Source organism: Colobus angolensis, unplaced genomic scaffold, assembly GCF_000951035.1.
Source record: "Colobus angolensis palliatus isolate OR3802 unplaced genomic scaffold, Cang.pa_1.0 Scaffold377, whole genome shotgun sequence".
Lineage (NCBI taxonomy): Eukaryota > Metazoa > Chordata > Mammalia > Primates > Cercopithecidae > Colobus > Colobus angolensis.
Genome location: NW_012117121.1, coordinates 529,583 through 542,164, shown reverse-complemented (window position 1 = coordinate 542,164; position 12,582 = coordinate 529,583). Strand labels below are relative to the sequence as shown.

General features: G+C 41.6%; 1 protein-coding gene across 1 annotated transcript in view; it reads right to left on the bottom strand.

Moving 5' to 3' along the window:
* KANSL1 (KAT8 regulatory NSL complex subunit 1) overlaps positions 1–12,582 on the bottom strand; it is a 131,963-nt gene that overhangs the window by 7,803 nt on the left and 111,578 nt on the right. Inside the window, exons 6-9 of the mRNA XM_011953917.1 lie at positions 10,629–10,800; positions 3,064–3,246; positions 2,390–2,578; positions 1,903–2,051 (exon numbers count right to left, since the gene is read on the bottom strand). Of these exons, the coding sequence (XP_011809307.1) occupies positions 1,903–2,051; positions 2,390–2,578; positions 3,064–3,246; positions 10,629–10,800 (693 nt within the window). The remainder of the gene's footprint in view (positions 1–1,902; positions 2,052–2,389; positions 2,579–3,063; positions 3,247–10,628; positions 10,801–12,582) is intronic.

Below are 12,582 nucleotides of genomic sequence, written 5' to 3'. Positions count from 1 at the left end.
GATTTTAAGTATATGGGATTTAAAGCATATGCATACATTATATGCAAATACTATGCCATTTTATATTAGGGACGTGAGCAACTATAGATTTTGCTGTCTATGGGAGGTCCAGAACCAATTTTCTTTCTTTGAGACAGAATCTCACTGCGATGCCCAGGCTTGAGTGTAATGGCTTGATCTCCGCTCACTGGAACCTCCACTTCCCGGTTCAAGTGATTCTCCTGCTTCAGCCTCTACAGTAGCTGGAACTACAGGCACATGCCACCATGCCCAGTTAATTTTTGTATTTTTAGTAGGGATGGGGTTTCACCTTATTGGCCAGAATGGTCTCAAACTCCTGACCTCAAGTGATCCACCCGCCTCAGCCGCCTCCCCAAGTGCTGGGATTATAGGCGTGAGCCACTGCGCCTGGTCTATCTTCTTTTACATAAATCTAGAGTCTTTGAGAGCCTCAGGGGTTAGCATAGGGCTATACACAAAACTTTTACTCAATAAATAGTAAAAATTTCAAGTGATCCAGGCCTAATTTAACATTCTCCAGACACAGATGTATTGAAGTGCTCACTAAGTCCTGAACCTCTGACTTCAGATTTTCTATCAGAATTAGTTTAGACTCTCTTTTATAAATACTTTGGTTATCTGAAACTCTCTGCTGCTGGATAACTGAGTATGTGAGGGACACTACACACCTATTTAGATAAAATTTGTGGGTGAGGGGGATAAAGAAAGGGAAAGAACAAAGAGACCATCTGGAAAAGACTGATTTGTAACAGCAAAGAGAGAACAACGTGAATTCCTACCTGATCACAGGAGCCTAGTGAGTCCATTTTATGAGCTTGGAAGTTTCCTCATCTAGGCTCTGAAGGAACTTCCTAAGTTGCCTCTGCAATACCCTCACCCAGGTTTAGCCTGTGTAGTGTAATGGTAAAAGAGCTGGCTCTACAGTCAGGCTGCCTGAGTTTGAATCATAATTATAACCCTCACAAGCTGCCTTGACAGTTTTCACGCATACAACTTGAAATCCACAGTACCAACCTGCATCTCAACAGGCACTGTAACATGTAACACATGTAAATCACTGATCACTCGCATGTACTAAGTGTTCAATAAACATTACAGTTATAGAGTTTTACATTTACCATTATAATTATTATACAAAAAGGACCTTTTGAGTAGGTACAGAGCAGCTACAGGTATATATGTTCAAAGAGGGCACACTTGAGGAATTAAAACATTAGAATGAAATTAAAGGAAATGTCTCTGGAATAGCTGTGCAAACTGCTTCCAAATGGAGTGCGTTATTGTAAAATCTGTTGTGTGCACGCCAAATGTCCTGCCATGGGGGCCTGCTGGATCTGTAATTCTGCTCTGTATACCTAAAAAGCATGGACTCTGCCTTCTGCCTTCCCTTCTCTTCTGGTACCCTCAAGCCTAGTGTTTATTCTCAGTACTTCACCTCCACTCACCCGGAAAGTAAAACCAAGGAAATCAAACACTGCTTCCAATGCCCATGGGAATCTCCCCTCTACCCCTCCTCTCATGTTCACTTCTTGGGCCAACAGGATTAGGGCCATGGAATTGTTGAGTCCTCTGTGAAACTTAGTCCAACAGATCTTGAATAGTCACAAATCACCGTAAGAGTTTGTCCCTGCATCAAGCTTTCTATGGATGGCTCAGCATAAATCCATCTCGACTATGAAAAATTCAAGAAAAACAACAGAAGGTCAAGTACCATGACTTCGACTTAAAAATGGTACAGACATACATACATACATCATGATGAGCTGAGTTCCTATAAATGCCCTGGGCTTTATAACCCACCCTCACACTGTCCTCTGGAGCCACTTGAGTGAGCTGTGACCTGCAGAGGGGGTGTCCGGCCAACCGCACACAGGTACTTACCGATGTGCTGGCTGTAACCTGTGAGTTAGAGCTGGCGGGTGCAGGGGAGTCTGAGGAGGTGGAGAGCTGTCGCACCAAGGGACTGTGTGGAGGATGGTGGGTGGCTGCCAAGTAGCTCGAACTGCTCATGTCTGTGTGATGCTTCAACACTGCAGAAGTCAACAGAAAAGAGAAATACATGGCTATCTTAACCAGCGTTACTTCTAACACAAGCTTGGAATAGCAGCAATACATACTAAAGGCAAAAATGTTTTCTATGCCTAGAGGATAAAAAGGTGAAGCACACTAGTTGTGGGAAGTAGGGGCAGGGCAGAGGTTGCTGTAGCAGTTAAGAAGTGACCTGCATTTAGAAGCAGTAGCGTCCCTCTACTCTGCCTTCCTAGAAAGTGAAGGACAAAGCTGGGGGCAATTAAGAGAAGCCTAGGCTGCCCCAGAAAGCCCTGAGCAGGTGCAGTTGCAGGTAGAGGTGCCATGGGCCTGGCCCTACCTTCACTTCTCTCAGATGAATGGTCTCGCAATCTCATTTTGCTGTGGTTTGGGTCATGCACGGGTGGCGGTGGGTTGAGCAAGCGCTCTGCTTTGGGCGCTGTCACTCGCTCCACCATGGGCACGGCCCCCACATCGTCTAAGTGCTGCCTGTGGGTCCTGTCAGGCCGGGTTTGGTGATGGGACAGCTCTGAAGAGGGGAACAGAAAAAGAGCTGTGAAATATGTCCTCTCAAATATTTTCTTATTCGAGTTCCAAGCTCTCGAGTTCTCTCTAGGCCAATGTTGTATACCCAGGGCAGCAGGACAGTCCTTCAGGACTGAAGTTTCTAGTAATTTGCACAATGGCTAGGATAGGCATAGGGAGCCCAGAACCAGAGAAACATGTCACCAGGATACAGAAGACACCTGACCGTAGATGAACCCAATGCTATGCCATTGCTGGCTGTTCACTGAGCATTTTGGGTCTTGCTCCAAGATCCATGGTGTCTAGAATAGCTCCCGAAGTCCATCTGAGAGCATCCAAGACAAGCAGAAGCAGTCACTGTGAGCTGAATTTGTGTCAGTCAACTGCCTCTCCCACCCCCAACATGCATGCAAACTACAAATTTGAATATATAAAAGGAATGAAAAGTCACTGATACTCTGGGGGACTTCCTGACTCCCTGACACTTACTGGCTGTTGTTAGGAAGGAGCTGACCAATTTGTGCCTGTCCTTACGAGCTGGATCTGGCAGATTGCCCGGCATGGGTGCTCTGTGCTTAAGCGATAACTTTTTGGGAGGTTTGATTTTGTCAAAAGGTTTGTTCTGCCACTGAGATTTCAGCATGCTCTGGAAATGCAGGCTTGTGGGAACATCTGCAAGAAACATAAAATGCTACAGGTTAGTCCAAACACCTGGCCTCTCTAGTGTTCAAGACCTACACTCCACCCTCCTTTTATTTGCCCAGTGGCCTCACACTTGGCAGGGCAAGTGCTGTCATACGGAAGATCTGTTTATGTGAACATTACTGAAGGTCATTCTTCTATTTGCAAGCAGGTCACTTTTGCTTTTTACTTTCAAGTCCCAAGGGGGAAAAAAACAAAACACCTTTTTGTTTTGGTTGATGGAGTTTTTGTTCTTGTGTCCTTGTTTGTTTGAAAACATCCTGTTTCTATTCTAGAGATTTAAAAACATATTTAAGCCTACTTCTTTTCTATCAATATAGAGTTAATCTGGATGCAATTATTCAACAACATTCATTATCTATGTTAAAAGGCACTGTACTGAGTACTCCATCCTCTCTCCAAATAATAACTACATACCATTCTCCTTCCTTCCTCTGCAGCTCCGCCAATTCCCATCACGAGATTCCCAGGGATTTTTAGCTGACTAGTTAATGTTCAATATCACAAATCAGCATCTTTTGGACTGAATTTTTTTTGCTGTTTCTTATCTTTCCATTTTCTTAGATTTTTTCCAAGAATATATCCTTGAGTAATTCCTTTAGGAAAGGAATTTCTAGATTTAAACCATTTTCCTCTCAAACATTTAAAGCTATTCTTCCATGTATTCTAATATCCAGTGCTGTATTTAAGAGGGAATCGGTTTCTTTCTTACTTGTAAGGTGGTCTGGTTTTTGCCTTTTAAGCTTTTGCAAAAAACAACAACAAAAAAACTTGTGGTATTACACTGACTCTACAGATCAATTTCGGGAGAACTTCCATCTGTTCCGCCACCAACACTGAATCTTTCAATCTACTACTGACGTGGCATCTCTCTCTCCATTTATTTAGGTTTGTCTTGATTTTCTCTTGGCAGTGTTTAGTTATTTTTGACATACCACTCTTAAATACAATTTGTTAAGTTTATTCCTAAGAATTAATGTTTTCTGATAGGCAGAAGTTGGAAGAGTTTGCAGGGTTCAGAAGACGACAGGAAGATGAGGGAAAGTTCAGAACTTCTTAAGAGACTTGTTAAATAGTTTTGACCAAAATACTGATAGAAATATGGACAGCGAAGGCCAGGCTGACAAAGTCTCAGATGGAAATGATTAAAGATAGTTCCTTTTAAAATTTCAATTTCCAGTTCTTCATTACTAGTATATAGAAACACAATAAACTGCTATATAATGACCTTGTAGCCTGTGAAACTACTTCGTTATAGGTTTTTTCTTGTTTATTCAGTAGGATTTTCTATAGACATAAGTACGTCATCTACAAATGGAGACTGTTTTACCTTTTCTTTCCAACCTGTATTCCTTTGTTTCTTTCCAACCTGTATTCCTTTGTGTATTACTCTGACTGGAACCTCTGGTGCTGATGTATAACTTTTAGATTTTCCTTTTTATGTTTTCAATATTCTGACATTTCACCACGATGGAGAGTGGTGTGAGTCTGTTTTCAGGCTTCTACAAAGCTTTCCAGGGATATTTAAATCTGAAGGCCAGCACATTTTTCCTCACCTCCCAGTTCCTCCTGGGAATCAGTAACCACCTGGGGCATGCTCAGAAGTTCCTGCTAGAGTCCCTATCCACTGCTACAGAATAGAATGAAACACCACTACTTGAAGGAAGAAGGCTCTGGTGGCGTAAGAGGACAGGAGAGGACAATCTAACCTCAGCTATTCCAAAATGAATCCAAATTTATCACCCAGACAAATGCCCAGGTCCTATCACTACTTCTGGGTCAAAAATCTCCTTCTAAGCAGCTCCCACCTCATAGCAACTTACTGTACCTGGCATGCGATTTGGGCTATTTTTCTATTTATTTCTCCACAGTTATCTTGTCTTTATCCATCTTTCAAAAATAAGTACAAATTCCAGTCACTGATAGCATGTCTTCTAGAACTACTAGAAATTTATACTGTTTAATATATTTTCTAAAAGCTTATGGGGTTTTGGCTCCCATAGAGCATAGAGGATATGCTCAATCTGAACTGGGGGTAACAAGGCAGGGAAGAAACGTCTAAATTAACATTACTGAACCCATTATTATCTGCCAGGCACTGTGTATATCATGTGTGCGCCACTTAATCTTCTTAACAGTTCCATGAGGCAAGCACCATTATACTTAAAGATAGGGAACAGATGCAGAAAGGTGCATTAACTATGTCCAAGGTTACACAGTTTAACGAGTAACAACCAACTTTCAAACTCAGGATTATACAACCCTCAAGCCCATACTCTTAAACAATATACCTTGAGGCTACTTCACTGACCCAGAGGATGGAGGGGATTCTGTGGTAAAGTCAATTATTTCTCAAATTACTCCTAACAAACAGATAGTACCAAATCTTTTCCAAGTCAGTTCTGCAGAGTGAAAGAAATTTACCCACTCCTGCCTACGGTAGAGATGATGAATTTCATGACACTGAATGTTAGGCCTTCCAGGACTGGAATAAAAATCTGAGTTGGAAAAAAAAACAAAAAAGCTAATATTCTCAGGGATGATTTTTCCCAGAGGGTAAGCAGCCTCAGCTCCATGATTTCTCTAAGAATAGACTGCTGGGCTTTATGACAGTGAAACAAATTAGGAAAACTATTAAAGTTTTAATGAAAACAAACATTTGCTAACTGTCCAAGTGTAAGGACACAGTCTCTGAGGACAGTGCTGTCTTCTCAAATGTTTCTCATAATCACTCTTTTCCACACTTAAAAACCAACTCAGCTATACCAAACCCTAGGAAATAAAGCAGTGTCTAGAAGCACTCAGCCCTGTAGAACAATCTGAAAGCTGGGCTGAGCTGGAATGTATAAAAGAGGCTCAAGAAAGGAGAGGAGGTCACTTCCTGTCCATCCCACAATACCCTTTTGTCAGCAGAAGAGCTACTCCCACTTGGCAACAGCTGTGTATATAATGTAATGGGACTCCAAAAGCATAGATTTATAGTGAAAACAGCAATGACTAGAAACAAGTAGGCCTGGATTCAGGTCCTGGTTCTATCTCTGAGTAGAAGGAGAAAGCAACAAATCATTTGGCCGGACTTTAGTTCCACCTGTGAAATGAGGCAGTGGGGTTAGATCAGGGCTGGCAACATTCTAGCATTCATTCTCTAACCCTCCCTCCAAACACAGCTGTCCTTCCTGTTGTACTGGAGACCTCAGATTCTTCCCAAACAATACATTAAATAACTCCAGATAGTTCCTATCAATTCATTTAAGTAGGCACAAGAAAGGACATCTATTTGTTACTGCTAGATTATAAGACTGCTATGAGTCTCTCAACTCTAACATGTTCAGTCAATGACTTTTCAACTGGAACTTTACTCCTAAACCCTTCCTCTCAGCTAAATGCTTTTAAGTGCAAGTTGGCACATTGTAGAACTCAAGTCATGGAACACTACCTTGTGCTCTCGAGTTGACGTATTAAAGCAGAATCAAGAGCAATTCCTCTTTAAACCCAGTATAAACAGTTTAAGGAACTCCAGCTGGTAGACTTTGTTAGATGTTTGCTGTGTTGCCTTTTAATTGCTTCCATGTTAAGAGTGAACAGGAACCCAGTTAAATCTCCCAGTCAGTTAAAAAAAAAAAAGATCTCTTAGGAATTGCTGGTCGAATTCACATACTAACTAATAAGTGATAATACGTAGGTTTTGTAAAGAGTTAACAATCTAAAACAGACTGGATACGGGACCTGAAAGTAAGAAAGGCATATGAAATGGAAGAGAACCCACCAGAGATCCATTCAGCTACATTCCATACCCATTCTCCTATATCCATTCTCCTACATTCCATATCCACATAGGTAAACTGCTATTTTCAGAGAACAGGGTGCAGATCCTTGTCAGGTAAGTAACAGGAAAATAAGATGAATTACTAATGTCATCCTTAAGTTATTGTTTCCTCAAACAAAATGAAAGATGAATGAGAAGACTGACTTCAGGATGACTAGGGTCTGACATTCCATGATTCACCTGACTGTCTGGCTCCTTACTTTCCACCATTTTCTCAGGCGCACTTTTTCTGGGTGTTTTGTAATGCTCACTTCTTCCTCCTGCTGGGAAGTTGCTGTAGCCTCATATGCAGAGTTTGGCAAGTTCTCTCAAAATACCATAGATATTCATGGCCGGCAGGTGGTGCTCTTATTAAGCCCCTTTTACAAAGTTAACAAGCTGTTCTCCTCTACATTTCCAACTAAGGATTAACTGGACTTGATTACTTGACGTGGTAAAACAAAGCCCCCTTCCTGCTGGAATACTAACAGGTTATTACATCCTAGTCTCTCCACCTTCCACAGCTAGGCGTAGAGTTGGCTGTAACACAGTCCTTCAATTTCTATCACCTACACACACTGAATGAAAGTGGCTGGGGTACAGTCAAGGTGCAAGGCACAACTCCAAGATGAAGAGCAGCAGTTGGTTGTTCTCATTCTAACAAACTACACAAACTGGTTAGGAAACAGCATTAAAACTACTTTTAAAAAAATCTATGGACAGCTAAGTATCACATTCAAACAATTTCCTGCATTTATGTTTGGTATAAATGTAACCATCCACAAGAATTGAGTCAAAATAATTTTTAATCTTCTTATAAAAAAAAAAAGTGGGAAATCCTGCCACTTTCAAACATCTTCTAGAGAAGAGGTTGTAAAGGGTGGCCCAGTAGTAAAATCTACCACACAAATGTTTGACCCACAGAGTAGTATGCCAAGCTGCTAGCCTTCACTGTTACTCACTGCTATACAATGATGTACAGGGAATCCCAATACTTCAGGGCGTGTGTTATTTACACAGGATATTATGTGAATGGTACACTTTGGAGCTGGCTATCTCTGCAACCATGGGAATCTTCTGATTTCCAAATGGATTGCATTCTGAATGTGACAGTTGTCCGGATCAAAGCAGAATTATTCCAACAGGAACAATATTAGATATGGTAATCAGGTCTTCATGTCAACCAACTGAGGTGTAGTTAATCCACAGGCAAATACAGTAGTCAATAGAGCCTACATGTAAAAAAAAAAATTCTCTCTCTGTCACCATAGTCTCATAAGGAAAATTTAATGACGAACTTTTTCATCTAAACCCCAGGGCCATAGTTAGAAGCTCTTTGTATGTGTGTGAGACATAGACAGAAAAACAAATAGGATTAGATGAAGGAAAATAAAAATCATAAAGACCAGAAAAGGTGGAGTGTTCCCTATCCTTCTTTCCATTCCCCCTCATTGCTGCCTGTAGTTGCCTGGAATGATAGTGTGGGAGGGTCTAAGGTATGTGGTAGGGCAGCATTCACGTCAGATCTATAGTGTCCTGCAGTCAGCAGGACAGAAAGTGTTCAAAGGAAATGGAACTTCTTAGTAGAGATGCTGAATGATGGAATAGGAGCTGCGAGACACACAGTCTGGGTATATTTGAGGGTGGGGGAGATTATTTGCAACTGCATGTGGTAATGCTGTTGACAAAGAAATGACTGTTGTGTTTAGCAGGTGATATCCAATGAGTGTGCTTAAGTGTCAGGGTTTCCTGTCCTTCAAGTATGAGACTGTACAATTCAACACAGTATTTCAGAGAGTAACCCAACAAATGTTCCTAAGTCTTCCTGGTGGTGCTGTCTGTAGCCAGAATCCCGAAAAGGGTAAAAATCTGACTTCTCTTAATAATCTGTCTGGAAAGGAACTTGAAATATAGCCAAAGGAAAGACAGGCAACAGATATCTGGGTCTGTACTGTGACGGCATTCAAACTCATCAGCCATTTAGTTTTAGGTAAGCCACAACCTTACCAAGCCTGTTCCTTGAGCACTAAAACTGAAGTAACACCTTACAAAATTTCTGGGCCGGGCATGGTGGCTCATGCCTATAATCCCAGTAATTTAGGAAGCCAAGATGGGTGGATTGCTTGAGCCCAAGAGTTTGAGACTAGCATGGGCAACACAGGGAAACCTCTTCTCTACTAAAAATGCCAAAAATTAGCCAGGCATCATGGTACGCACCTGCAGTTCCAGCTACCCACTGAAGTGGGACCATCACCTGATCCTGGGAGGCCGATGCTGCAATGAGCCAAAAACCATACCACTACATTCTAGCCTGAACGACAGAGTGAGACTCTGTCCCAAAAAAAAGCCAGGTGCGGTGGCTCACGCTTGTAATCCCAGCACTTTGGGAGGCTAAGATCGGTGGATCACGAGGTCAGGAGTTCGAGACCCTCCTGGCCAATATGATGAAACCCCGTCTCTACTAAAAGTACAAAAATTAGCTTGGGTGTGGTGGCATGTGCCTGTAGTCCCAGTTACTCAGGAGGCTGAGGCAGGAGAATTGCTTGAACCTGGGAGGTGGAGGTTGCAGTGAGCCGAGATTGCACCATTGCACTCCAGCCTGGGCGACAGAGCGAAACGGTCTCAAAAAAAAAAAAAAAAGAATTTTGAAAGAAGCAAATGAGACAAATATGAGAAGAGTACTATAAACTGTAAAATGGTATACACATAGTAACTGCAGTTACATGGGCTATATAAATCCAATGTCAAGGGAAGGTAAAAGTCAGTGACTCTGACACTGGGTTGACAGACACAGATTTAACAGGTAGGCAAACTTTCTAAAGACAGTACAAGCTAACAACGAAGATTTGTGCTTATCTACACCCTGCAAAGCTGTCATGTTACCACATAAATGCCAGTATGAAGATATTCTCCTAGAACACTGCTATCCTACTTTGTATCATGGCACACACAGACAAAACTTTTTTTTTTCTGAGATGGGAGTCTTGCTCTGCTATCCAGGCTGGAGTGCAATGGCGCAATCTTGGCTCACTGCAACCTCTGCCTCCCAGGTTCAAGCAATTCTCCTACCTTAGCCTCCCAAGTAGCTGGGATGACAGGCAGGCACAACCATGACTGGCTAATTTTTCGTATTTCGTAGAGACTAGCCTACAACTCCTGACCTCAGGTGATCCGCCCGCCTCAGCCTCCCAAAGTGCCGGGATTACAGGCGTGAGCCACCACGCCTGGCCTAGACAAGACATTTTTAAAGATATACTAAGCGTATTTTGGACCAGATGACTGTGGCTAGAGGCAACTGAGCTCAGATCCCTCCTAGCTACTTGAAGAGTTACAAGGAAATCTCATATTAAGGTGCAATCTTTTAGTGGCACCTTCTGGTTTGGTGGATCTGTTGCAGCCTTTTTGTAAAATTCTAAGAGAAGACTTGGTTGACGAAAGTTGTACCTTGAAAGTATCTGAGTTGTAAGTGGACCTTGGCTGATTTTCTTTCACCTAGAACTCTCTCAAGTCTCTTTTATTAGACCTTCTAGTCTGTGGTCTTTCTTACCATCTGGAAATGCTAGAACAGGGTGAACACAAGAGTCCAACTGGGAAAGACGTTCCAACAGAGGGGCTTCATAGTGAATTTCAGGAGGCATAGTGTTGATGCTGCCTGAACCACACAATGCACAGGAGGGATTCACATCACAGCCAGGGCGGATTGTGCTGTTCCGGTGAACCTGTGAAAAAAGTCAAACAAAACTGACAATTCAGCATCTGATAAAAAGCCAGCTCCCCATTTGTTATTCCAAAGATTGAGAAGACCTTTCTAGATACTTGTATGATACTACTAAAAGGATGTTTGATTAGTTTGTTAAAATATTTCCATTTGTCTAACACACTGACCTTCAAAGTGGGTAAGGAAACTTGCTTCCTTTTCATTGATGAAATCTAACTACTTGAAGCTCTAAGTGCTTACCTAGGTATCAAACTTCTGACAGCTTAAAAAGATATTAAAACTTGCTTTTTGAGAACACTTTATAAAATCTGCATGCTTTCACGACCTTCATGGTCTGCTAAGGCGAACAGTTGGCTCCTGATTCCCAGGTGGGACATTACTCGCTTTCTTCAGCAAAATTATCCACCTGGGAGCCTTCAATTACCAACCACACCTCTTCTCTTCTTTTCACACCTCCTCTTCAAAAGACTTTCAGGTGGTCTCAAGCCAGGTGGCAAGCTTCCCTGAAGCTTGTAACTTGTAAGTAACTTATTAACTACTCTTTAACCTGGCCTAAAATCCACTGTTACAAAGCTCATACCTAAGTAACGAAATAACATTTTGTATAGCAAATGCTCACTTTCATAGTCTTTATGTTAGATTAATTCCAAAGGGATAGAAATTATTTCTATTAAACTTCCTTTGTGCACATGTGGGCAGAATAATTGATAACCTCTCCACATTAAGTCCAGAGTTAAATATGAAGTAATTTAAGTCTTCAAAAGATTGAATTCTGTAAAAAAACCGAACATCTACCATCTTATGCTTTGAGCAAACTTCAGGTCATGCTGAATGCAGGATCCCTACATTCTAGTGTTAGGATGAACAAGTCTGTCATTTGCCAAAGCCTAACTCATAAAGTCACCTGGACACACAGCCCCGGAAAAAAATACTTGCATGTTGAATGGCACTATAAGAAGGGATCCAAGGAGCAAGCTCAGTAGTAGAACAAAGACAAAAAGCATCAAAACTCTGCTAGCAAAAACTCTTAACATTTACTAGAGCTCCATTTATTTTCAGCAGAGACATCTTGAAAGCCTTTTATGGATTTGTGTAAGAGAAAGATATATATAAGAACAATGTGGTCTTTATCAACATTCCCCCAACATTCTATTGCAACCATATAGAGGTGTCACGCAAATAAGGTCTTTAAAAGGTTAGACTGGGCAAATCACACAGAGGTAGAGACCACTGAAAGAGAGTGATACCAACTAGGCATGCTACTTTTGTATAGATAACATTAACTGGTATTGTTTTGGGGGAAAACATCCCTGTATCTGTGTAATAAGAGCTGGTTTTCTGGAGAGGATGACATTTTGAGGTAAAGAGAAATAAGTAGGTAGAGATGAAAACGAGATCACACAGTAGGTGAGTGGGAGGATTCTGAAAAATTGGTTAGGATCTAAAAATTATACTGAAACTTTCAATATTCAAAAGAGATTAACTCACTCCAGTAGGTACAGCAAATAAAAAAGAAGAGAGAGACTAGAAACTGACCCATGACATCAACTAGCTCTCCATATGGGACATTTAACATTCCATTTTATGGCTAGAGTGTATCACTTAAGTCAAAGTCAATACTGGGAGGCCAAGGCAGGTGGATCACTTGAGGTCAGGAGTTTGAGACTAGCCTGGCCAACATGTGTGAAACCCCAACTCTACTGAAAATACAAACATTAGCTGGGTGTGGTGGTGAGAGCCTGTCATCTCAGCTACTCGGGAGGCTGAGGCAGGAGAATCGCTT